Source organism: Cinclus cinclus, chromosome 21 (assembly GCF_963662255.1).
Source record: "Cinclus cinclus chromosome 21, bCinCin1.1, whole genome shotgun sequence".
Lineage (NCBI taxonomy): Eukaryota > Metazoa > Chordata > Aves > Passeriformes > Cinclidae > Cinclus > Cinclus cinclus.
This window is the reverse complement of record NC_085066.1, coordinates 4,974,804-4,998,932: the sequence shown is the minus strand read 5'-3', so window position 1 is coordinate 4,998,932 and position 24,129 is coordinate 4,974,804. Positions and strand designations below refer to the sequence as shown.

The 24,129-nt window shown below is 42.3% G+C and overlaps 1 protein-coding gene across 1 annotated transcript in view; it reads right to left on the bottom strand.

The window, feature by feature from the left end:
* Positions 1-24,129, bottom strand: part of MAP2 (microtubule associated protein 2) — a 65,933-nt gene continuing 41,804 nt past the window's right edge. The window contains exons 8-15 of the mRNA XM_062506637.1: positions 22,984-23,045; positions 20,484-20,657; positions 18,926-19,079; positions 16,387-16,730; positions 3,368-3,460; positions 1,787-1,868; positions 1,198-1,310; positions 1-572 (exon numbers count right to left, since the gene is read on the bottom strand). Of these exons, the coding sequence (XP_062362621.1) occupies positions 357-572; positions 1,198-1,310; positions 1,787-1,868; positions 3,368-3,460; positions 16,387-16,730; positions 18,926-19,079; positions 20,484-20,657; positions 22,984-23,045 (1,238 nt within the window). The 3' untranslated portion in view covers positions 1-356. The remainder of the gene's footprint in view (positions 573-1,197; positions 1,311-1,786; positions 1,869-3,367; positions 3,461-16,386; positions 16,731-18,925; positions 19,080-20,483; positions 20,658-22,983; positions 23,046-24,129) is intronic.

Below are 24,129 nucleotides of genomic sequence, written 5' to 3'. Positions count from 1 at the left end.
GCCTTCAGGCACATGAAAGGTAAAAATGCATTTTATCATACCACAGTACTCCATGCAAGACAGAGCAGAGCAACAATAATTGTCCAATGTAACATACTGCAGTATACCCATATAAAGCCAGTGTCTTCCTGTTGTAAATGGAGGTCAGGCCAATTTCTGCATCTACGGAATTTTATTTTTTTTTTTCTGTTTTTTTTTTTTTTTAATTTTTTAAACTGTATGGTAACTACAAGTCTTGGGATGTTAACTTAGTTTTAGACATGGTAAAGAATGAATGTAACACCTGCTCTGAGCCCATTCCTGCCAAGAGCTCATGCCTAAATATTATTACTTCATGTAACGCAAAACGAGCGAATTCATAACCCCTGCTTGGCAAGGGCTGCTGTGACATCTTCAGCAAGGGTAGCAAGCTGGGGAGATTCGAGGAGGTTGATGCTCCCAGAGGAGGAGACGTTGCTGAGCCTGCGTGGCGAGGCCATGCTGGACCTGCCCGGTGACTGCGTGATGATCTCAGCCCCGTGATCAACACGGGCCTTGGCGTGCTCTCTGAAGTTCAGCTTCTGGCTGTCGATCTGCCCCAGGAAAAGGAAAGAATTGCACATGTTACACAGTCACTAAACTGTCTCCTTACAGATCACTTTGCTTACTTTTAAAAATTATTAGAAGGATTGAAGCTAAGTCAGTCCTTAGAAAACTGAAGCTGGGCATTTTTTCACCTTAATAGCTCCCGATGCACTATATTATATTCTCTTACCATTTCTGTCTCTGATGGATGCTTTAAAGAGAAGTACCATTGTTCCCATCTGTACAAATTTCATAAGCATTATATATATGGGCACTAAAATGTGTTTTCAAATGTTTGTGGGACTGATCTTACTTTCAGGATGTTTTCCTCCTGTTTCACAATGCAGTCCTCAACTCAGATCAAACCTGTGCTGTCCAACAGTCCCAGACAAGGTTTATCTTTAGGGGGAAAGACAGTGGACAGACCATATGATATTTCCCTCTCAGCTTAGATGCAGATCTGAGATTGGCCATGCCAAATTTCAAAGGGAACAAACTGGTATATGAGTGTGCTTGAAAGAGGACAGACACATGTTTCCTACTCAGTTCAGAACCACTGCTGAATTCACAGCTCTAGTAATTTCCCTGGGTCAGGGGCACAGTGGGAGCCTTTTCTGACAGCTTTTCCTTTACCTTGACGTTACCACCACCAGGTACATGGTGGGCATTTTCCAGTGAACCAACTTTAGCCTGAGCTTTTTCTTTGAAATCCAGTTTCACACTCTCAATTTTCACACGCCCACCTCCTACAGAGGAAAAGGAAACACAGATGAAGAAATTGCAAAGGTGCAGGGGAGAGTGTGACCCGAAGTGCGAGTGCACTCACGTAACTTCCCTTTTGGTTGAGATCTAATGGTTTGGGAGAAGCACAGAATAATGTTCTGCATGTTTAGTAAAATATTAAACTGTAAGCAGGTGCTGCAGCCCTACTGATTTTCATGGGATTTAAGCACATGCTTCAGTATTTCACTGAGTTCAGCCTGTATTTCCATCTTATGCCAGAGCACCATCCTTTGGCATTATTTATCACCTATCTAAACGAGGTGGTCTCATACCTTTATGTATTTATATATTTAGTTAAGTAGTTTCATGTATTTTTTTCACTGATGAGTATTTATTTTCTCTTTAACTGGAAAAGAGAATGGTATCATCCATTATTTTGAGTTTAAATAACAGTATTAGGTCCTTGCTTTGTCCCACAACCTAGAAATTCCTATGGTACCTGGTTTGTGATGGATATTCTTGAGTGAGCCACATTTGGAAGTCACATGACTCAAGTCGATCTTCTTGGTTACAATTTGTACCTGTCAAAAGTGCACACAGGCAAAGATTACAAGAATGAAAAGAATAAAATAAAGTAAAAATAAATAAAAAGCCAAGCCCTGCAGAGAAAGAGTGAGAAGCTTCTACAAACCACTGGAAAAGGAGAAATGGTTAGTAGAAAACAGCCCATGCCACAAAGGAGGAAATGTCCCACCTAGGGAGATGACAGAGCTGGGCTGAACTTTACTATTAGCAAAATGAAGAGGAGGCTAAAGGAGATCAGCTTGTGAGTTCTTTCTAAAATGCTTCCTCTTTTCTGAGTGGGTGCTCCAAAGCCCTGCACACAGCAGGACCCATCCTATTTGCTTTCTGTATTGATTATGCATCCTGGCATCTAGGATATTTTGGTGACTTTTTTTTTTTTTTCTCTACCATCTGTTTTGTATTTTTCTGCATGTGAATATGGTATGAATTTCCTGTCAATCCCCCATGGAGAGGCTGAGTAATCTACACATGTGCCTGCTGCAGCTATACCTGAGCAGGCTGAGGTTCAGCCAGCTGGCTCAGTGCTCACTGGAGAGAAGCAGGTCAGGCACCCTCTCTCCTCCTGCTGCTCCCTGCCCTGCTGCCAGCCACCTTGCAATGGCTGTGCTGAGCCCAGCTTGGGAACAGCCACACAGTGACACTCCCATCTTGCTTGCACTCCCAAACAACTCCAAGATGTGACCCACAGCCATAGGCACGGAGCTGGGAGGCCCCAAGAAGTCACAGCCAGACAAGAGCTCCAGGATAAGTGCAAAGCCACTGGCCTGCTCACCACACCACCAGTGACTTACAGCAGTGGGGGCTGTATTGACCCTGCCTGGATCAGACATGCCCACACCATCAGCTCTTCCCATCTGAGGGGTGATCACTTACAGCAGGACACTCGTAGCCACCTTAAGCTATTCCAGTGTACCCAATAAAACCAGCAGGTGTCTGGTCAAACCCTGGGCCACATCTGTTTCTTACAGTGGGATAATGCTGTGACTTCAGCACTCAGTATGCTGGCTGATCACACCCTCTTCTCTGAGCTTTGTCCTTCTGTTTTATTTTTCTTCCCCTCTGCTGAATGCACATAACTGAAAGGCTAGCTGAGGAAGGACTGGAGGCAGGAGTCTCACTGTGAGCTGCAGTTTCTTTCTGGAAATTACTTTCTTGGGTTGCTCCCACGAAAGAAAGGCACTGAACCATTTTGGTTCATACTGCACTTTCATTTGGGCATTTAGAGATAACCCTTCTTCTATCATTTAGACATAACCTTCTTTTATCATTTCCTTTCCCTTGTTCAAGTTCTGAAGAAGTGTTGTGCTCTGTGGGGAAAGATCAGGAGGCCACCACTGCATACAGAGGGCTCACTGGACTACCAGACCTAACTCACACGTGAAACAGCAGCAAGAAGGACAGTAGTATTCAGAGGAAGGGAGACAGAGGGTTCTGGCTGTGTGAGGTGCACCACCACAGGGGAAGTGCCTGTTCACAGGGTGTCCATACTACTTACATTTCCTCCCCCTGCAGAATGTTTGATGTTATCTCTGGAACCACACCGGGACTGAATATCGCTAAAATCGATCTTCTTGTTTAAAATCCTAACCTAAAAGGAATTGGAGGTAACTTACTATATACCATACACACACTCAGTTGCAGGTGCAGGATGAGGAAACCAGGGTAATTTGCCTCCTACAGCGACTCCTTCTTCTGACATTTGCATTGAAATGTGAGAAAATTAACCCTGTCAATCTCTGTGCCAGTATGTTCACTCAGCATCTGTAAATATATTACACTGCTCTTTTTCTATCTCACAAAGTGGTGGTGAAATGCAAAGGGGAAAGTTGAGAGGGTGGGAGGTATGAGAGGTGGCTTTTCCCTGAAAAATTTAAACAACTCCATGCTTGCCTGGACTGGGCCAAGTCTTTGGACAGCCTGTCCTAGGGTCTACTGAGTGATGTTCAATATTTCTCTCCTTCCCACACCTCACCACTCCAACCTTTGATGCAGAAATCCATATCCAGCCAGCACAGGTACAGGCTGAAATCCTGAGGTATTTCAAACCACCATCTGCCATACAGCTGTAGCAGCAGCTACACACATAGAACAGACCTCAGAGCCCCATGAAAGGGGAACAATAAATTACTTAAACTGTAGTCACAGTTCTCTACTGCTCTCTCTCTTCACTGTCATCTACTACAGGACAATGCAAAAAACAACAGCATCTGGAAACCTAGAGCTGCAATCACTGCTTTTTTTATTTCTGGTGCTGGCCAGAAATCTGGTGAAACATATTTGGGCACGATTACTTTCTAGTGCTAGCAGCACTGTGCTTCTTCCCTGTGCTCTTAGTCTCTTCACAGAACAAGGTAAGGTTTTTTGCTTTTCCCTCGATGATGCCAGCCTCCCTTACACATGCCAGGAATCCACATTTTTACTATGTTACCTTAGCCACAGATGCACTGCAGGCACAGGACAGTGCCTGGAGGTGAACTCTGTCAAGGGCAGACTGTGCTGTCTCCTGCTTAGCCCCCGTGGCAAAGCAGTTCCTCTACTTAGCAGAACTCAGGTGCCACCAAGAATTGTACTCCCAGGGAGTGACATGCAGCTGCATGGCAGTTACTAATGGGCAGGGACAATTGGGTGCAACACCTGACTAACACCATCTTCAGATTTATTTCTGAGCAAGAGCAGGGGGGTGTTCTCATCAGCAATAGAGTTTTCAGGTGTGTGAGAAGGTGTTTCTATCTAAGGCTGCACCTGCCTTCTTTGCATCATCCATGCCACCCATGCAGCATGTTCTTTCTCTGGGTTAAATATGAAATCTTTAATCAAGTGTTACATTGGATTTTATTTTTATGTATTAATATATAGTAGGAATTTACACTCTTTCCTGTATAGAAAGTCACAGAATTTGGGGTACTATCTATGCATTTTTACTATTTTAGCATTTTTGCTAAATGGCACTTCTAGAGCCTTCACTGACAGAGGACTTAGCACAGCCCTGCTGGCTACTGTTGTAGGTAAACCTACAGTGGCTAACCAATACCAAGATAAGACAGAGGGAAATGCACACTGAGGTTCCTCACTGCAGCTTCTCACCTCTCTGGGAGCAAAAAGCAGCCCCAAAACAGCTGAAGCAGTCAGTGGGGGGGGAAAGCAGAATCCTGTAAAGGTTCTGCTTCCTGGCTTCAGATCCTCAAACTGAGGGGGATCAATCTGAGACAAATCCCTCCCTCTGGGTCTCACCTCTCCAGACCAGGAAAAGACTATTTTCCCTCTTACAGGGCAATCAAGTTTTGCAGCTTTTGGCTCCCGTAGTGGGGTTAACAGCACATTTAGATAGTGAGTTGAATCCTCTGGTACTGAGCACCTGGATTACACCCTTAAGCCCAGTAAACTCTCAGAAAGAATGTTCAGAGGGTCACTCTTTGCAGCTAATATGAAGAAGTTCTTCATAGCAAGCTGTTTCATGGATCCTTCTTATTACACATAACAACTAAATCAAACCATTAGAATGTTAAGATTCTCTTAAACTTTTTAGTTTAAAGCAAAAATCTTGCTTTAACTGATAAAAGATCTGGAAAAGATTGTGGTGGCATGCTCAGCAACAATGATGGAAGCACCAGCAGACCCCACACAACTGGTAGGTCACCTTCAGAAGGGCATCCTCAGCAGTCAAACTGATTTCTGTCTTCCCCCCTCCCATCTGCTTATCTGTCCAGGTCAACCAATGTAGGCTGAAACCTGAAAGCAAACGCCGTTGGAATTTTATGCTTGTGCACAGAATGTTCAAAAATGTACCCCAGTACTATGTAAGACATGTCACATCAGTTATAGAAACATACATCAGATGTGTATTCAGATCTGGTACTCAGACAGCTTCTGGCCAGACACAACTGGGAAAACAAAAAGCCTTCCTGGCACTTTCTGAGCACTTGTCTCAGTGATGGATCAGCAGCATTTCTTAGCTATGGCCATAGGGATTCATTTGCTCTGAAAATGCTGACTTACAAGTCATGGCAAGACCTGTGCACTGGGGGCCTGGAGCTCAAAATGGAGCCAAAGCAAGGTGAAAAGTTGAGAGAGTGCCTTTGATCAAGTGCCTGAAGGCTGATTTGCACTCAGAAGTCTGACAGTTCATGAGTCTCATGGCCCATGGACCTGGCTAGCAGATATATAAAGAACAAATCATCTCAATTATCCTCTCTGTCTCACTGGGTGAAATGTGGCCCTGTGTGGCAGGGCCAGCAGGAGACCTATGCATCATTTGTGTCCTGTGCTGAGGGCTAGACAGAGCTGAGTGACATGCATGCATTCTGCTGGTCACCTGGCACAGGGAGGAGCTGAACTGATTCAGGTTTTCCCTGATGAGCTGTTTCTCCCTTTCCTGGGACATATCAGTATCCCTGCACATATTTAGATCATAACTACCCTCTATAACTAAGTGTTCTACAAATGAATTTGATACAAATGAGCTTTGTTTCCTGAAGATTAGGGCTTAAACTGCTTAATTCATCCTGTATACTTCAGCAAGCCCTGTCCCTTCTAGCCAGCATTTTGTCCCAAGCTTTCTCTGCAGTCTGCTAGACTGGGCAAACAGGCTAACACACAACCAGCCAACTGTTTGTTTTCCCTGACTATGGAGAAGGGCTGAATTCACTACCTTCACCCCAGGGATGGTGTTATGCTCAGTCTCTATTCCATACTCTGTCAACAACCATCACTCCATCTCGAGGGACCACCTGTATTTCTCACCACTGCTCCCTTGCCAGCTCTGGTTGAAACTGGCCAGTAAGTTCCAAATGAGTTGAGAAAGGCTGAGTTTGCCAGCCAGCCACTGCGACTGCAGGAGTGATTTTGTTTGAGGAATCAGACTGTAATCAGGAGAGGGAGCTTACCAGAAAGGGACAGGAACCATTTATGCCACAGAGAAACTCTGGCTTGCAAAGAATGTAAACTGACTATGAATCATTTGAAGCTGGCATCTGGAGAGAAATCTTTAACTATCAGAGCAGGGAGGCTCTGGAACTGCCACATGAGGGAGCACAGCTACAAGAAAATGGCAAACTTTTATGATGGCACTTGACAAAAAGAATTAGATGATGCAGCTGCCTGCAACAGAGGCAGCACAAACACCATGACTCACCAGGAAGGCTCTCTGTGTATGTACACGTACATCTTGTGTGTGGGTGGAGGTGTGGTAGGGATGCACATATATGCATTTCAATTGTGCTGGAAGTTAAATGAAAGACCAAGCCTGCTCATGCTCTCCTTCAGGAAAGGGAACATTTTGTCTGTGGCAAAATGAAAGTCTGTGGCAGAAACAGGACTGCTTTCTATTCACGCTCCCTAGAAATCCCAACAAGATAATGTTGTGACAGAGTCCCTTGTAACCCTTGCTCTGACCTGCCAGTATGAATTGTGTACCTTCTCTTCTGATGTGATACTGGTTTGTGCAGGTATGCTGGAAAGGGCCTTGAAGTCAGTGTTTGGATTAAGATGAAGCTGAGGTTCCTCAGCACTTGTCATAATTACGTGTAACTAAACCACAGTGGAAAATCAAAGCCTTACAGACAATGCAATATTTATTCTACAAAACCATATTATACCCAAGAGAAATCTGGCTTGTCTGAAGCCCTGGAAGTCTGACAGGCATTCCCCTCACTCTGTCTAATGATGAGTCCTCAGCAATGAAGCCCAAGGCAGATTCTGTGCCAACATACACAGAGCATGGCCCCAGTGACTCCCACTGCTTCCAGAGATCCCAGCAGGACAGGGAGAGAGCACTCCAGCACCCACCTATGCAGTTTGAACACTGCCTGTGAGAGCTCTGGCCAACATGGAACATTTATGTAAAGCCTACAAGTGTTGCAGGTATTTTTCTCAGAGTTGATACAGATGAGGCATATATTGCTCTGCACTCAGCAGAGTTAACTAGTTCCCTTCTACTCCTTCAGTGGCCTGACTGGCAATCAGAACAGCTTGGGGGTTGTGGTTCAAGGGAAACATCAACACTAGAGCACAGGGAATAGTTTTGGGTTAAGCTTGCTGGCATAAGAAGACAGGTTATGAGACACAATATTTGTGGATCTTCCAGTGAAACACATGCCTCCTTTTAAGCTGGATTTCAAAGGCTCTATGTACAACAGTTTGCAGTTGTTACTCTGCCAGTACTACACTACTGTGTTCATGATGAGCAGAAGTTTGTAGAAACACTGAGAGGAAGGCAGAGAAATGCCTAAGAGAATTTAGTTCAGTTGTGTTTAGCAGTTTAGTTTGCTGCTAAACACAACACCAATGTCCAAAAGCTGCTTATGCAAGAGAAAGAATTATATTCCATTGCTGCCTAGAATAATTCAGTTCAGCTGCTTTTCACAAGAAGAGGAAAAGCCCCCAACTTATCAAGATCTGGGCAGAGAGTCCATAAACAGCTTTCCTTCTATGGCATACTACGCTGGTATACATTGAAACATATTTGAAGAACAAAAACTGTGATGCTGATGAAATTACAGGCTCTGAATATTTTTTCCAAGGAGATGATGGCTTATGTTTTCCCTGTCTTGCAATTAAGGGCTCTGAGAAGCTCTGCCACAAACACTGCCTGAAACATTTAAAATACTCTAGTTTGGCTCTACTTGCTGTTTGAACATGCTGTGGAGCTGTGACAATGGGAAAAGCTTCCAGATTCCTAATAGCTTATCAAAAAGGAAAGGTTCCTTCTATTTACCACAGCAATTTGAATAAGCTATATCCCAGGAACTAGAAATTATTTCAGTGTTTGATCCCCAGGTTAACACAGGTATTTAAGTGAGACAAGAATTGGTCTTGCACAGGAAGTAAGGTTAAGGTTAAAAACTGATTGGAATCAGGAGAGAGTTCAAAGTGCTTCCAAATTTAGCTGCTGCCAAGGACAGATGATACTAGTCTTCATGCTCCTGGTAGAGGCTACTGGGAGAGGAAAAGGAGACAGAGGGTATTTATTTGGCCTAGTAAAGTCCTTGAAGAGAAAGACTGTGCCTCAGATTTTCCACACCTACAGACAGGAGTTGTGATGATGTTCAGCCTTTGTACTCCTGGAATAACAGGATGCACACACCAGCAAGGCTGCCAGTCCAGAAGCTGCTGATATTGAAAATAAAAGGCTGTGCTGGACATAGTCAAAATAATGTGTCATTCTCACCCTGCTCTTAGTAAAGGGTGAAAAAGGTACAGTCATTTCTGATTTCTAAAAACATACTGAGAGGCAGACACTGAGCAGATAATATTGTGATCATCCAAGTCTTGAATCCTTGCACAGGACAGGAATGGCAGATCTACAAGCTTCTTATACCTCCCCACACATCACTGTACTAAAGCAATTAATAAAATGGTTAGCCATGCTGAACTAGACATGTCCCTACCAATAATGGGAGGAAAGACCTATGGACAAATACTGAAAGGGTCTGCATAATTATGCCAGGAAGTACCAAGTGAAATGACCATTTTCCATGCCAAAAGTCTACAGGCAATAGACAACAGCTGAGTTTAAAAGAGTTCAAGGAAGTGCAAGATCCCTGGCAGATGAACTGAAACATGTTCTGCAATCACACTCCTCACTAAAGCTGGGGAGCTGAACAAAAGAATTGTCAAAAGAATTGGATTCACACCAAATAAAGAAGTCCAGTGAGTGCAATTAAATCACCTAAAACACAAAGTCCTTGGTTTAGCACACCCTTCAAGAACAACAACAGCAGCAACCTAAGAACAACCAAACAGATTTTGCTAAAATTCAGAGTCCAATAGTTAAATTTTAGACACAACAATTAGTTCCTACTTATGGGAAGAGTATATTAGCTTCAAAGATCAAGTGTTGTGCAGCAGGTATCAGTTTCCAAATCAGTTTCTTTATCTTTGAGAAGATATTAGTTTTGAGTCACTACATCTGGAATTTCTTTACTCCAACATAATGGAGACAATTAGGTTGTTCAGTTCAAGTTCAAAAATATTTAGCAGTCGTCTCTCCATACAAGCTAGCTTTCCCAACATTCAGCAGATATGTCCCTTAGAATTTCTTTATTGTTCAAATCCACATTTCCAATATGAAACCTAAGGTTTCTATTCTTCTCTTTCCTGCCCTTTCCTCAAAAAAACCCTTCTGAAATTTGCTAGAGGCTGGCAGTGATTGCTTAAGTTTTCTAAAATATGAGTCAGAAAGAACATCTAGCTTTTTATCCAGAATAATTCAATGCTTAACTGTACAGACTGTACTCAGGCAAGCCTTCCTTTAAACAAGTGCAGTCTGAACACAAGAGCTGCAAGATGTTATTTCTGTCCAATCTGCATTTTTCAGCCAAAATTCTAAATTTCATGAACTTAAAAATTACAGGTCTGAGCTCTGACAGAATTTTGAAGGTGTACCTGAAACTCCTAATTTCTCTTCACACTTGTAGATCTGCAATTAAAAAGTGGTGAATTTGTTTCTAATTTTCAGTGCAGAACAAATCCCTCCAAATGTCTTGCACATCTCCAAACCTGGGAATGTACAAAGAAAGCAAAAGCGGGCTGACAGATATTAAATTTATTTCACAGCTTTGAACTGCTGAGCTGACAAATGCACAAACTCATTGCAGTGAGTGCAGCCAACAATGTGGAAACTACTGCCTCCCAGTATCTCAGCTACATCATGTAACAACAGCCATGCTCCATGTCAACCCACACCTCCCTGTACAGCTCACGTGCCTCTGGCTGGGGAAGGCACTCAGTTTGGTCCTTGTGAACTCATTTATGTTCACCACTGACCTGTGCAGGAACATCCTCTTAACTTGGCCCTAAGTGGTTTTGATTCAACTATGTTGTGGACTGGAGAAAAAAGGACATGATGTGCTGGAAGGAGAGTGGGATCCAACAACAGCTCAGACTGCACTTTCTGTAAAGCGTTGCTCTCCACATCTTTCTGGACATCTTTCTTTTCTGGACACTCCCCAGTAGCCACTGCACCAACTGTACATAACTTACAGACTTTCAGATTTTGGGCAGTCATGAGTGTTCATAAAGTGGTGCAAAGACATGTGAAACAGCAGAAGGGAAAGGAATTGTAAGATGCCACCTCAAGGGGGACTTAACTGAGAACTTTTGACCCTCCTTTCTCCAGGAGGTGCCCAGCTCTGGTGCACCAACCAGAGCTGTGTCTGTACTGACTGCACACTGTCATTGAGGCAGGGAACATGCCAGAAGCTCACTGATCTCTGCAGACAGGGCTGTAAATCATGATGATGGGGGTTCTGGGGTGTGTCTTGGTGGGGAGTCTCTCCTGCCATCCTGATGCATTTTCACTGGTCCTAAAATCACGAGCCAGGCACAGTTGGGTGATAAAAGGGGTTACTTTTTTAAGGATCCTTAGGTGCACAATTCATCAGGTGCAAAATGCTGAAGATGTACACATAACATGTATACATTTTTAATACGTTTTGCAAATCAGCGTATCTGACAAGAATCCCCAAATGGAAGCATAGTTGGTGAGGTAATGCCCCCAGTTCAACTGTTTTTCAAATTCCTCCTCCTCTAGATAGGGACTAAACTCTGTTTATAAAAATATGCCTTGAGGAGTTGGTCTCAACCTTGGTTCCCAGGAAGAGCCAAGATAGGATAGGAGCTTCAGACCACCAGCTTGGAACCTCTGGAATGAGTTTTGTCTTTTTTCTATTGGGTTGGGTCAGGAAAAGCACTGGAGATAGCCTAGAAATGTAATAATAGGCTATAGAGCTACAAATGTATGTGTAAAGAACACAGAGAACATAAAAGAAGACAAGGCAAAAAAAAAATCAATTTGGCATCAGTCTAAATTGATTTTGAAGCTAACAAAAGATACCCATCCAAGCCCCTTCCTCTGCCCACCTCTGAGATGTCTTCCCAGTGCCAGTCTAATTTATCATTAGGCACATCCCTATTCTCCTTGCAAGCATTTCTGTGGTTTTTGGAAAGCATCCACTAGATAGTGGCATCATCAATTTGTTCAAACATTCTGACTCATTACTAATTGCACTTTGTTTTCTACAGTTTAGAGAAGATGGTGAAGTTCTTCCTTAATCTTCCTAAAAACCTTCAAGGAACATTTAATTCTTCAGCATGGCTTAGATATTTCAGTTTTCTCAGTCATCTCACTTCTTACAAGGTGCCTGGCTGTCAGTATAATAAATGGTATTTTAAAGCTTATGCATGTGCAGGTCCATTCATTATGATGAAGCTCTGCTGCTTCACATCCACTGAAGTGCTTGCCTGTGGCTGAGATTTTAGGTATACATTTTAAGAGAAAATGAAGAGAAATCTAGGTTAGTTTTCTCCTTGGTTGCTGACACATGATGCATTATAAATACTCTGCCTTGCCAGGAATGAAAATACTCAATTAGTGCACTTCTGTATCTGATATGGTACCAACCATATTCATAGACAGAAGTTCAAAAGGAAAACAAAAAATCTGAACCAAAAAACACAACCAAAAAAACAAAAAAAAGAAATCAGTCTTGGCATCTGAAACAGATTTCCAATACCCTCTCCAAGCTCCCTTGGGCTGTCTGAGAAATAACAGATGCAAATGGGTTACTTTTGAAAGCACAGCATTTCCTCCACAGCTGATGCAGTGTGAAAATCCATCTGAAGCCCAGCAGACATACCCATGAGCAAGTTACCTCTGAGCTCTGCCAGTAATGATATATTTCACCATACTGCACCATAAAGAGAAAACCAGACCTATTGGCTGCATCACAGACCAGAGAAGTCCTCATTTTTCTCCACTGCAGAATACCAATTAAAACATGTTTCAAGCCATATCTATTCCTAGTAGGACCTTAATGCAGTGCAAACTCAGCTTATTTCTTCCCCTAAAAGCATTCTCTCCACACACCACACTCACACAACCCCCATCAGGTGGAATGATTTCTCCCTTTTTCTTTGTTTCTGTGGCTGGCAAGTCAGAGTTAAAGGAAAATCAGTCTGCTGCCTGATGAGATTTTGATAAAATTCCAGGTTCAAGCACTGCAGTTCTTGATTTATTTAGCATTCAAACATCCCCACGAGCTTCTTCAGCTTTGCACCCCAGCTGCAGCTTTCTTTAGAACAGCTCAAAGTTAAGTCCTTGTGCCAGGTTCAAATAGACCACTGGTAAAGGGATAGTCTGTCTCCAAATAACATTTTTGGGCTGCCTATCTGTACTCCTTTACTGATTTGCACGTTATATTTATGTACTTTACTTGCCCAGATATATGCTGGGTTTTTCTCTGCTTGTTTTTTCCTGCGGCTATTGCTATCAGTACTTCCAGTTCAGGTTATAAAGAAGCTCTGTTTGTTTCATGTATCATCACTACAGCAGATAACAGCTCATTTCTGCCAGGGTAATATTGCTACCAGACATTAAAGAACTGAGCAGACACAAGGAAATGAAATTAGCTGTCATGTGCTGCTCTCACAGACCCTATAAAATTCAACTGTAGAAACTGGAAAAGAATTATCCTAAAACCTCTTGTCTAGACTGAGCAACTATGGCATAAGGGAGACATAAAGGAAAAACTTAGTGAGCTTCTCTTTTCCCATCCCACAGCTCAGTGGCTACATACCACTGGAACTAAAAAATGCTTTAGCCTCAGTGATGTTTTGTTCACCCAGCAGATTTCCCCTGTAATGCCCACTGCAGTGAAGTGCCATGCTGTGCCATCTTTCACTGCTCAGCAGAGACTCTGAGCAGTTCTTTGGAGCTGCTAAGGAAATTCAGCTGTCTAGGCATGGTGTCCACACAGAAATACAATTTGCTGTGTCCCCCTGGCTTTTGTATAATTGTTGCAGTTCAGACAGAGGAACAGAGAGGAGGAGGACAGGGTGCCATAGTGTTGGTTTTGGGCCCTAAGTCCAACAGCTGGGCCTGTGTGAGGAATGAATTTGTCAGAATTTGTGCTGCTGGAGCCCCTGAACACCAAATATCAAATAAAGTGGAGCTCCTGTGCAAAATAATAACACCTGTCAAAATAAAGGCAGAAGTACTTTTGCTGAGGCATTATCTTCTTGACTTTGAGTAACTGGCTACTATCCAAATCCTGGAAAGTACTGAATGTGTTAATTTACCATGAAAACCGAATCAACACCTTAGAGATACCTTACTGTTTGAAATATGAACCTGTTCTTTTTCTCTGGAAGACCTACAGCAGGCACAGGGCTTCAGTGTTAAGTTTTGATTTAATTTATCATTTCTTTGTGAGACAGCATTAGATTAGGCAAACCTCCCCTAAGTTCCACTATCAATTCCAAGACTGACACACACATTTATAAGTACCTGATCTGGAAACACTGTGCAACCCAAATTTCTGGGATGCCCTGTTTTCAGGACAACCAAATGGGGTGCATGTTATTCACCCTGATGTCCAGTCCCTGGAGGCAGCTGAGAAATGAACCTTTCATAAAACACTTGCATTCCCATTGCTGTAACTCAGGAAGTAAAAGAGAACTGAAGGCTCTGGCAGTTTTCCCCGTAGGGTTCTGTCTAGAATCAATATGAAATACACAGGTATTCCTTACAAAAAAATACATCAATATAATTGTTTACACCCACAAGATTGAATTGTCCATACTTTTAGCATAAATGTTGCTAAATGTTGTTTTTCCTCCTTCTGCCTCTTTGTTGCTAAATCACATAGAGTATCTATCAGGTTATTATTGGTTTTAGAACTCCTTAAACATTAACAGAATGGATGGCTTCCTACTGTAACAGAACAATTCTTCCAAAAGGAAAGAAAAATGGACATAATTTTGGATATAATTTTGTATTTTAATGCCATCTGTGTCAGTATTTCTGCATTGCTCAAAAATGAGGGAAGACCATTCTAGCTCTGGCTTTGGCTCTGCTTGGTAGAGTAAAAGCAGAGACTCTGAAAAGGAAGCTATAAGCACCATACCTCAGCAAGATTTATGGTACTTCCTATCTGACTTTCCCACAGTCTCCAAAAACTTCTGCTTAGCATGAAACCCTCCATTTTTACTGCCCCTTCCAAAATTTGGTGGGTTCTTGCACAAGGATAAGTGCAAAATCCCTCACGTGGGTCAAGGTAATCCCAAGCACAAATACAAACTGAAGAGAGCATGGATTGAGAGCAGCCCTGCCAAGATGGACTTGGGGGTGCTGGTGGATGAGAGCTGGACAGGAGCCAGTCTGTGTTCCTGCATCCCTGAAACCAGCCATGTCCTGGGCTGCTTCCAAAGAAGAATGATCCGCAGGCTGAGAAGAGGATTCTGCCCCTCTGCTCTCATGACACCCTCCTGGAGTACTGTGTCCCCCAAAGAGGAAGGACAAGGACCTGCTGGAAAAAGTCCAGAGGAGGGCTGTGAAGATGCTCAGAGGGCTGGAGCACCTCTGCTACAAAGAGACTGAAAGAGTTGAGATTGTTTTGCCTGGAGTAGAGTAGGAGACCTTAGAGCCCTTTCCAGTGCCTAAAGGGGCTCTGAGAGAGCTGGAAAGGCACTTTGGACAAGGGCCTGGAGTCACAGGACAAGGTGGAATGGCTTCAAATTGCCAGAGAACAGTGTTCAATAGGATGTTGGGAAGAAATTCTTGATTGTAAGTGTGTTGAAGCACTGTCAGAGATTGCCCAGAAAAGTGGTTGATGCCCCATCCCTGGAGGTGTTCAAGGCCACATGGGAATGGGCTAGAATTAGATGATCTTCAGGGTCACTTCCAACCCAGAGCATTCTGAGATCCTTTGATTTTGCCACCCTACACATAGGTTTGGTCTTTAGTTGAAAGCAATCCTTATGAAAAAGTGCTTCATTGCATAACTGCAAGGTATGAAATAACCTCTTAATCACATCAAGATGTCACTGAATTCTTGTTCTTTCAGTGAGAATAGAAAATCCTGATCTGCCTTATGACACATTCTTATGTTTACACTTAAATGTATCCTCCAGTTCATACAGTTTAAATCCTGTTCCTGCTTATTTGAAACCAGGAGCAAGAAAATCAGTTAAGTCTAATATTTGCCTCCTTCCCTCATCTTTACTGTGGGGTGCATTTACCAGGTTGGAGGCTGCAACCCTAATTAACTTTACCCAACACATGCATTGTTTTCCTGTGCCACAGAATGGCCATATAAATGGCACAGGAAAAGGCAATGTGCTGTGTAATCCTACTAACATATACATCTGTATATATATATATGTGGATTGGTTTTCAACTTGTTTGAATTAAACAAAACTGTTATTTATTTGTACTGATAGAGACTAAGTAAGCAGCAACTGCTGAGACTGGCAGAAACATATCTGTGGCATGGAGTGCAAAGTCCTGTTTGAAATATTTAATGGATCTCAGTTAGGCACTGTTAGTTTTCATGTAGCATGATAGGTTCTGAAGATTGTCCTCTTTGCTATATAACATCACTTAAAAAAACAAGGGGTTTGGAGAACAGAAGTAGCTTTACAGGGCAACTCAAAATGTGTCCTATCCCATGCCTATCACAAAGGTGCACACAAATAAGTAAGTAATATATGGATGAACATAAAGAGTGGAATCCTTACCTGCCCGCCTTTAGGCTGGTATTTGATATTATCTGTTGACCCAATTTTGGACCTGACATTCTTGAGGTCAGGTAGAGGCTGATTAATAACTCGTAGCTGCTTTGGAGTGGCTGGAGATTTAGGAGGAGTGCGAATTATGGCAACTTTTTTCTCAGTAGGTACCAGTATTGCAGATTTGGGGGTCCCAGGAGTGTGGGGAGTTCTGGAGTAACTGGGTGTCCCTGGAGTGCCCGGGGTACGGGAGGCATAGCTTGGTGGTGTCCCTGGAGTGATGGCAGTGGAGCCAGGAGTGGTGGGGGTAGAAGTTCCACTTTTTCCCGTTCTGCTACGAATTGGCTCTGATCCTGCATTTAAGGAAAAAAAAACACAAAAAAACAACAGCTTTAGAGCCACAGAAGGACAGCTCTTCTTCCCTTTTTACTCCCAAAACTGCATCCCTATGTGCCAAGTGAGACACAGCTCTTAAGATGGCAGTGCCACTGCTGGAACAGCAGCTTGAATGGGTCTCTCTGTGTTTTGCTAATCAACCTGCCAGGAATTACCTTGCCACGAGAAGTTGAGCTAATGCACCCAGAGGGACTGAGCTCTCCATTCTGTAACACAGGAGTGCTTCTCACAATACCTCTGCTTCCTGTAAAGCTTGCTAAACAAGGCACATGATCACATTAGTTTCCATTTTGGGAAAAGGATGAGAAGCATCCTTGGAATCCAACCTTTGGGACTTGATCCAGCCAGTTTCAGTGGATCTGGGCAATAAACTAGAAAGCAGTAAAAAGTCTATAATGATATTCCTAAAATGAAAAGCTGTGAGTGCTTGGCTGGTTCTGTTTCTCATACCACTGCTGGTAAACAGCAGATGAACCCCAGGTGGGCATTCAACTAGTACACAAACTATAGCTCTGTTTTGTGGATGGGTAGGTGTCCTCACATTCAACTGCTGTTTTTAATTAGTGCTGTGAAAGAAAGCCATTACCAGAGGTAACCTTGATACAAAGTCACATTCTACTTACATTTGCATGCAAGTTTAAAAAAGAAACAAAAAAACAACTATATAATTTTGTAGCAGCTCCATTCAGTGTTTATGGCATTGGCAATCCTTTTCACTGGGCACAAGGATCAGTTTAGCTGTGCTTTCTGCAGCCAGCTCTGCTTCTAACTCTCAAACATAAATAAACAGAAGCTGAGATATTTCCAAAGTAAAATTTTGCTGAGAATATTTAGGGAGGGAAAGATCCAAGTAACTCTCAAAACCTGGGAATCCCAATGCCAAATGGATGCATGTAAATTTTCACTCTTCAAATGCTCAGAAATTATAAATCCAGTGGGACAAAACAAATTCTAATTTAAAGTATTTTCTAATCATTCTATTTATGCAATGATGGTGGCCCAAACCAAACACACTCCTGTCCTCCTGTCAGGAGACACTCTTTGCTCTACATGATTCATTAGGCAGACTGAACATACTCCACTCACCTCCCATTTCCCTGAAGAGGCTTTTTTTTTTTTCTTTCTAAACTAATCCTAAAGCTTCTCATTATACTGTCTGAGACAGAAAGGGAATTATTTTTTCCCACCTCCTTGCAGCTCTGGTATATTTAGTTTTCATTTCTCAGTCCTTCACCACACTGCCAAATGCTTAATGGCCTCTCACTCCTGGTCAGGAGAATGGGCTGGCTGCTGTGGCAGCTGGAGATCATTGTGCTTTCAAAGGGTCTCTGTTTTACCTTTGGAGCATCACTTATGAATTTCAAAGGACTTTTTTTTTTTTTGCAGAATTTAATAATCTACTTCCCTTAAACTGTCTTAAAAAGGGCTGAGATTGGTTTCTAAAGAGAGAAGACAGAGCAACTCCTACTGGAAAGCATGAAGCCACATGAGCGTTCTAAGGCCTGGCTAAAAGTTCTGGGGTTATTTAGTAAATTGGCTTTGTCCTGTAGTTTATTTTGGCTTGTGATTTGATAACGTTGGTCCTCATAAAAGGAACCTAGCTGGTTCACTATCTTAACTGCCTCCAGTGAGTCACTCTGGTAGTTAACATCTCAATTCTCAGCAGAGATTTTACCCTAGGAGTAGAGCACAGGGAGATAATTACTGGGAAGCAGCAAATTAATGACTGTAACTATCAGGTCTGCTTTTCCAAGATCCATCAGAGTATTTAAGGTTGTCTGCCTCAGTTTTGACTCATTATTTCTTGCTGCTATTTGTAAATGCTCTGTGTTAAAATACCTCACCCAACTCTGAGCTCCCTGCAAAGGCATTTTCTGATACCAGCAATTAGTCTGGGCAGCAGTCCTTGCTCTGGGCACTGCAGGTGCATCCTGTCCCTGTTTTCAGACACTTGGAATATGAACAAAACCAGTCTGTGGGCTCTGATTTCCAACAGCACACCCCAGACCCACCCCTCTGCGTCAAAGGTAGGGACACTATGCAATGTGACAAACCTAAGAAGGATGGAGACAACCAGAGAAGTAGGAGGTTAAAAAGAAAACAAACAAACAAACAAACAAACAAACAAACAAACAAAAAAAAGACAACATACGGGTAGTCCGTCGTACTGAAGAGGAAAGAGAAGTTGTGAGGGAGAGGGAGTTCTCCTCTCTGTCTCGGTCTCCTGAAACACCTCGTCGAGGAGGGAGGATGGAGGAAGGTCTTGGTAGAGATGAACGCTTCTCGGGGCTCGCTCTTACTCCATCCTAATAGCAGCACAGTAACAAAGGAAGCTTTAGTTTTCAAAACGCACTCTTCTGATTTCTTCTATCTATACACAGAGGGGGAAACCTAATCCTATGGGCCCAGTTTGCTTCTCACACAGGAACCTGAGGGAAGCAGTCACCCTCCATGCTCTGCTTTATCTCCCTGGTGCTTCTTTACTGCATCAAAACATCTTCTGATGACTATCCTGAGATGTACAGGGATATCCTTGGATCTAAATACAGATGGATCCCAAAGTTGGCTCTTGATAAGGAAGAACGTGGGGTTTTTAAGTCCAAGCTGAAAGTAATAGAACTCTCTAGAGCTCAAATGTGAAATTCCTATGTGAATTTACCTGCAAAGTAACTGCACTGCTGGTGTGCATAGTACACCACACACTTGTGTGATTCTTGCATATTCAAACACTAACCTGCAAATTTCTTATGGAGATAAATTTTTAGCTACAGGATTTGTTGGGTTTTTTCTGGTTTGTTATTTTTTTCCTTAGTGTGGGATTGGAAATCCTGTTAATTCCTTCTGTAGTAAAACGTTTACATTTTTAAATTAGTCCATACCTTTTCTTTGCCAGGGCTAAGTAAACCCTCTCTTTTACCATTAAGGCAATGGACATGTATGTTAGAATATATTTGAGCTTATGGGATGTGCAGCCAAAAGACAGACCAGCATAAGCAGATATCTTCCTAAAGACAAATGATGATGGCCCCAACCAGTAAAAGACACATAAAGTATGGCATTAAACAAAAAAAATGTAAGTCAATGGCAAAACCAATTTTTTAAATGGGGATAGTTAGGTCACCATAATGTAGATTTGAAACACAAGTGAAATGTAGACACGGAGAAGCGGGAATGGACTGCCAAACATATTTTTAAATTTATACTGAAACTTCATTATGAAGTCCTATGCACTAAATTTGGTTCCTCGAGCATTTGGATTCTGCCCTACTCTATCACCTACTGCTGATAATTAGAATTGTGCCCTCCTATGCTGGAGACTGAATTTGATTTCGAAGAATACTAACAGGTGAAAAATTACATTTTTTTTAAACTTCTATGACAAATTAGTCCTGCTGTTCTTTTCTATCTATCCACTTGCAAATGGAAGAAGTTACAGAACTTCTTGGCAGTTAATGAAGTAGCAACCATATGACCAACAGAAAGAAGCTATGTCTTTCCAGTTGTAACTTATTTCACTTACATTTCCTCTGGAGTATCTCTGTTTTTTTTTTCCATTTTGTAGCAGAGATCTTGTAGCCTGCTAATCAGTTTTCCTGACACTGGATTCAAGTAATCCCACAGAGGATTACTCAAATTCAGTGGGTAGATAACGTGTTTCACAGAGATCACCTGTGCATCTCTAACTCTCTTTACCAACTCTGCTACCTTACCTTAGCATCTGATTTTGAGTCTCTTGGGCCTGCAGAGGAGGGCTGAACAAAATTACTGTCTGTATCGAGAAATGTGGCCCTTTTAGTGGTTAATGAGCAAGCTGAGCTGGGTCTTGGAGGAAGCAATGACTTTGCTCTAGACTTTGAGGCAGGAATCTTTGACAAAGAGGCAGTCTAGTCATGAGAAAACAAACAAAACACAACATGAAGCTGGACAAAAGGAAAATACATGCAACATGGAGCAAAAAAAAAAAAATATGCCAAGCTATGAATTAATACTTTTCCTGTGTCTGGTAATGGTGTACGTGGATCTGACAATCAAGGATGTTTCAGTTTTGTGTTGTTTGACTGAAACTGCCTAAGTCTGGAGAGAGTTACTGATTCCAGAATCATCCTTTTTCTGCAGCTGCTATTTTGGTCTTCTGTTATAAGGAAAAAACTGGTGCCAGGTGTGGCATTTAACTGGTACAACTGCTGGTTGGATGCACTAGAAAAAAGTGCAAAGTTACAGGAGAACCAAGAGATCCCAGCCCTTTAAAGTTGAACTATATCCCTCCAGGCTAAAATCAAGAATATAACATTGGGAATCTTAGAAGCAAAGTTACACCAGTACTCCCACAACAGCAAAAAGACAAAAGACAGTATTCCTTCTTTTGCCACTGTGTACAGACAAAATGCCTAACACACTCCAGATACTGCCCTGTGTATTTGGTGTCACTCAGTAGAAATTAATAAATTTATATTGGCAGTATGGAGTCCTGGGATGAGGAAAGCCATGTATGGTGGAAGGGCTGACACAGAATGTTGTTGTGAACAAATACTTGTTTGATACCAAATAATGACAATATCCTTTGAAAGAACAATTAAACACCAACAGGACAGACAGAAAATCTTTGTTAATACTTAGGAGCACCTTACTGCTTTACAAAAAGGAATCTTCTTGAAACAGAATAGGGCTACTTGCCTAAGAAACACTTTTTTCTTCCACAGGTATAACTGATATTGCAAAGAGCAATTGCAAAGGTGTTACCTTGGTATTCCTGATCCTCTCTGTAGTCATACTAGAACAAAGTTAATTACACATAGGAGCAACACCAATGGGGCTGTCACTCTGGGATTTGTGCTGAACTTTAGCAATGAACTTGGCATTTGATCCCAATCAATTGCCTGGACTTTCTCAATGTTCAGAAAAGGTACATGGGTTGCTTTTAAGTTGTCTTGTTAGAAAATGGGAAAAGAATGGGCTGTCCAGCTCTGACAAGCCTCTGGCTTAGCCTATATGCTCAGCCTATGGAAAACTGAGGGTGGTGTGCTGAATGTTGTCCATGACACCACCCCATGATTAAGAGTTGCAGAACTGTGTAACAAGCAATTCCAGTCCTACAATACAGCTGAGAGGAGTTCTATTGGGTGTCATCCTCCAGAACAAGTAGCAAGACAAGAAATTAGGATGGAAGTGCTTTACTGGCAAGAACATATTCCCATGAGTTTTGCAACATATTTATGCCTCTTTCTTTTTAAATACTTATTTTACTGTCTGAGAACAAACAGAAGAAAACCAGTGAATAATTATTTTACACAGAAATTAAAGAATATGTGTTTCTGTCAAATCAAAGGCTTTTCCAGCCTTTTTTTTTTTTTGACTGGTTTGCCATAGTTCAATTTATGGGTCACATCCATTTGCGAAACTTTGGATCCTGTTTAGAAATCCATAAAGGTATTTATTGATGCTGAAACTCTATGGAAGCAGGGTATCTATGTTGGGGGGGGGGGGGGTCCAAGAAGCAGTCATTCTGCAAACACCTTTCATCTGGCTTTCTGACCTAGAGATAGAATTAAGCACACATTGAGGCCCAAATCTTCATTCTGTGGTTTTCACCATATTCAACTTGCATGAAAGAAATTACCACTATAATGAGACTGAAAAACTCCTACTGACTAAGTTTCTAGTCACAGTGCAAACACTTTTCACTCATATTGCTCAGTGTCCTATGTGAATACATGGACAACACTGAGATCTGTCAATGGAATAGATAGGGAAAAGGCATGACTTTGAGCTACTGCACAGCTCTGGTTATCACAGTCTAGAGTCCCTCCATGTTATTTAGGTAACAAGGAACTTTTTAGCATCAGTAATAGCAGCAGAGTCTTGCCCAAAGCTGGTTGAGCAAACACAGAAACCATGTCTCAATCCCTGCAGGAAAACTCAGACTCTGTTAGCAATACCTTAGCTCTGAACTCTGGTTTAATTTATGTTGCTGGAAGTGTCAGCTGTCCAGAGGACAAAGATCTATGTAACTGTCACTGAAACTCAGGGATTGATGAAGTGGGGATGCAGAACCCTCATTTTATTTCAAGGTGTTCCTAATACATGGCACAGTTTTTCATCACCTCACTTTGAACTGCAGGTACACAGCTGCTTCCAGCAGATGGAACTGTTTAGCTTTTCCTGAACTTGTCCTGTGTAAACTGCAGTCTGAACCTGAATAACAAAACTGACCGGGCTGGATGATCTAACATTACCAGTGAAGAGGAAAAGGCTGCGCTTGAAGGACATAAAAGCTGAAAACCATGAAGAAACAAAACAACAAAAACAGGGAGAGATCTTTATAAAAGTAGAGGCAAAGGCACGGCACAGAAGAGAAAATGTCCAAGAGATGTGTGTGTGGCAGCCAGAGAGGCAAGGGGGAGAGAAAGTAAGGAGGGGACAGCTTTCTGTACTGTGCAATAACATAGGGGCAGGAATAAGAAAGGTATACAGAAAGATAATTTCACAGAATGATTTTGCAGTGCTTGTACTAGAGCACTCCATAAACACTGAAAATGGGGAAGTCTTGGCTTCTTTTGTGAAAATGTTGATGGTCTGTCAAAAAAAACACAGTAATAAAACATGCTCAGACTCAGCCCAGAAACCTGCCCATATCTTACTCACTGTACTTGTAAAGAAGCTCTGATAGTTTCCCAGTTATGAGCTGGAATGGGTCAGATCTGAAAAACCATGGTTCCTCCTAAGCCTCCAATTGGTTATGCTGCTCTCAGCACTACCAGTGTTTTATGATTCATAAACGATGTATAGCACTGCTTGCGACATAGTTTTTTTTCCTCCAAAATAATTGAGAGTCTGGTTTAACAAATGGAAGAAATCACCCATGGTATATACTAGGAAATGTATTAGGAAATTTAGAGAAATTCTAAAGAAATTCTTAATTATTAATGATTGGGGGATAGTCCTGCTCAGAGCCAGGAGCTGGATTCGAAGATCTTGATGGGTCCCTTCCAATTCAACATATTCTATGATTCTGTGGAAACAATGACAAAGTGTTGTGCTGCAGATTCCCTGCATGCAGGGAATTAGCATGTGTCACTGTCATGGAAAAAATAATTGCATAGGGGAGAGTGAATGCAGGTTGGCTGCCTGGGGATTTTGGGGGAACAGAAACAGTTCAGGATCAGCAAGGAGCAAGGGAGTCTTTCCTTAAGAGAGCCAGACACAGGAAGCAGAAAGGCTGTAGAGCAGCTCAAGGTAAGGCAAGGCAAGGCAAGGCAAGGCAAGGCAAGGCAAGGCAAGGCAAGGCAAGGCAAGGCAAGGCAAGGCAAGGCAAGGCTGTAATCTGCAGATTATAGCACAGGCAGTGGCTCAGGGAGT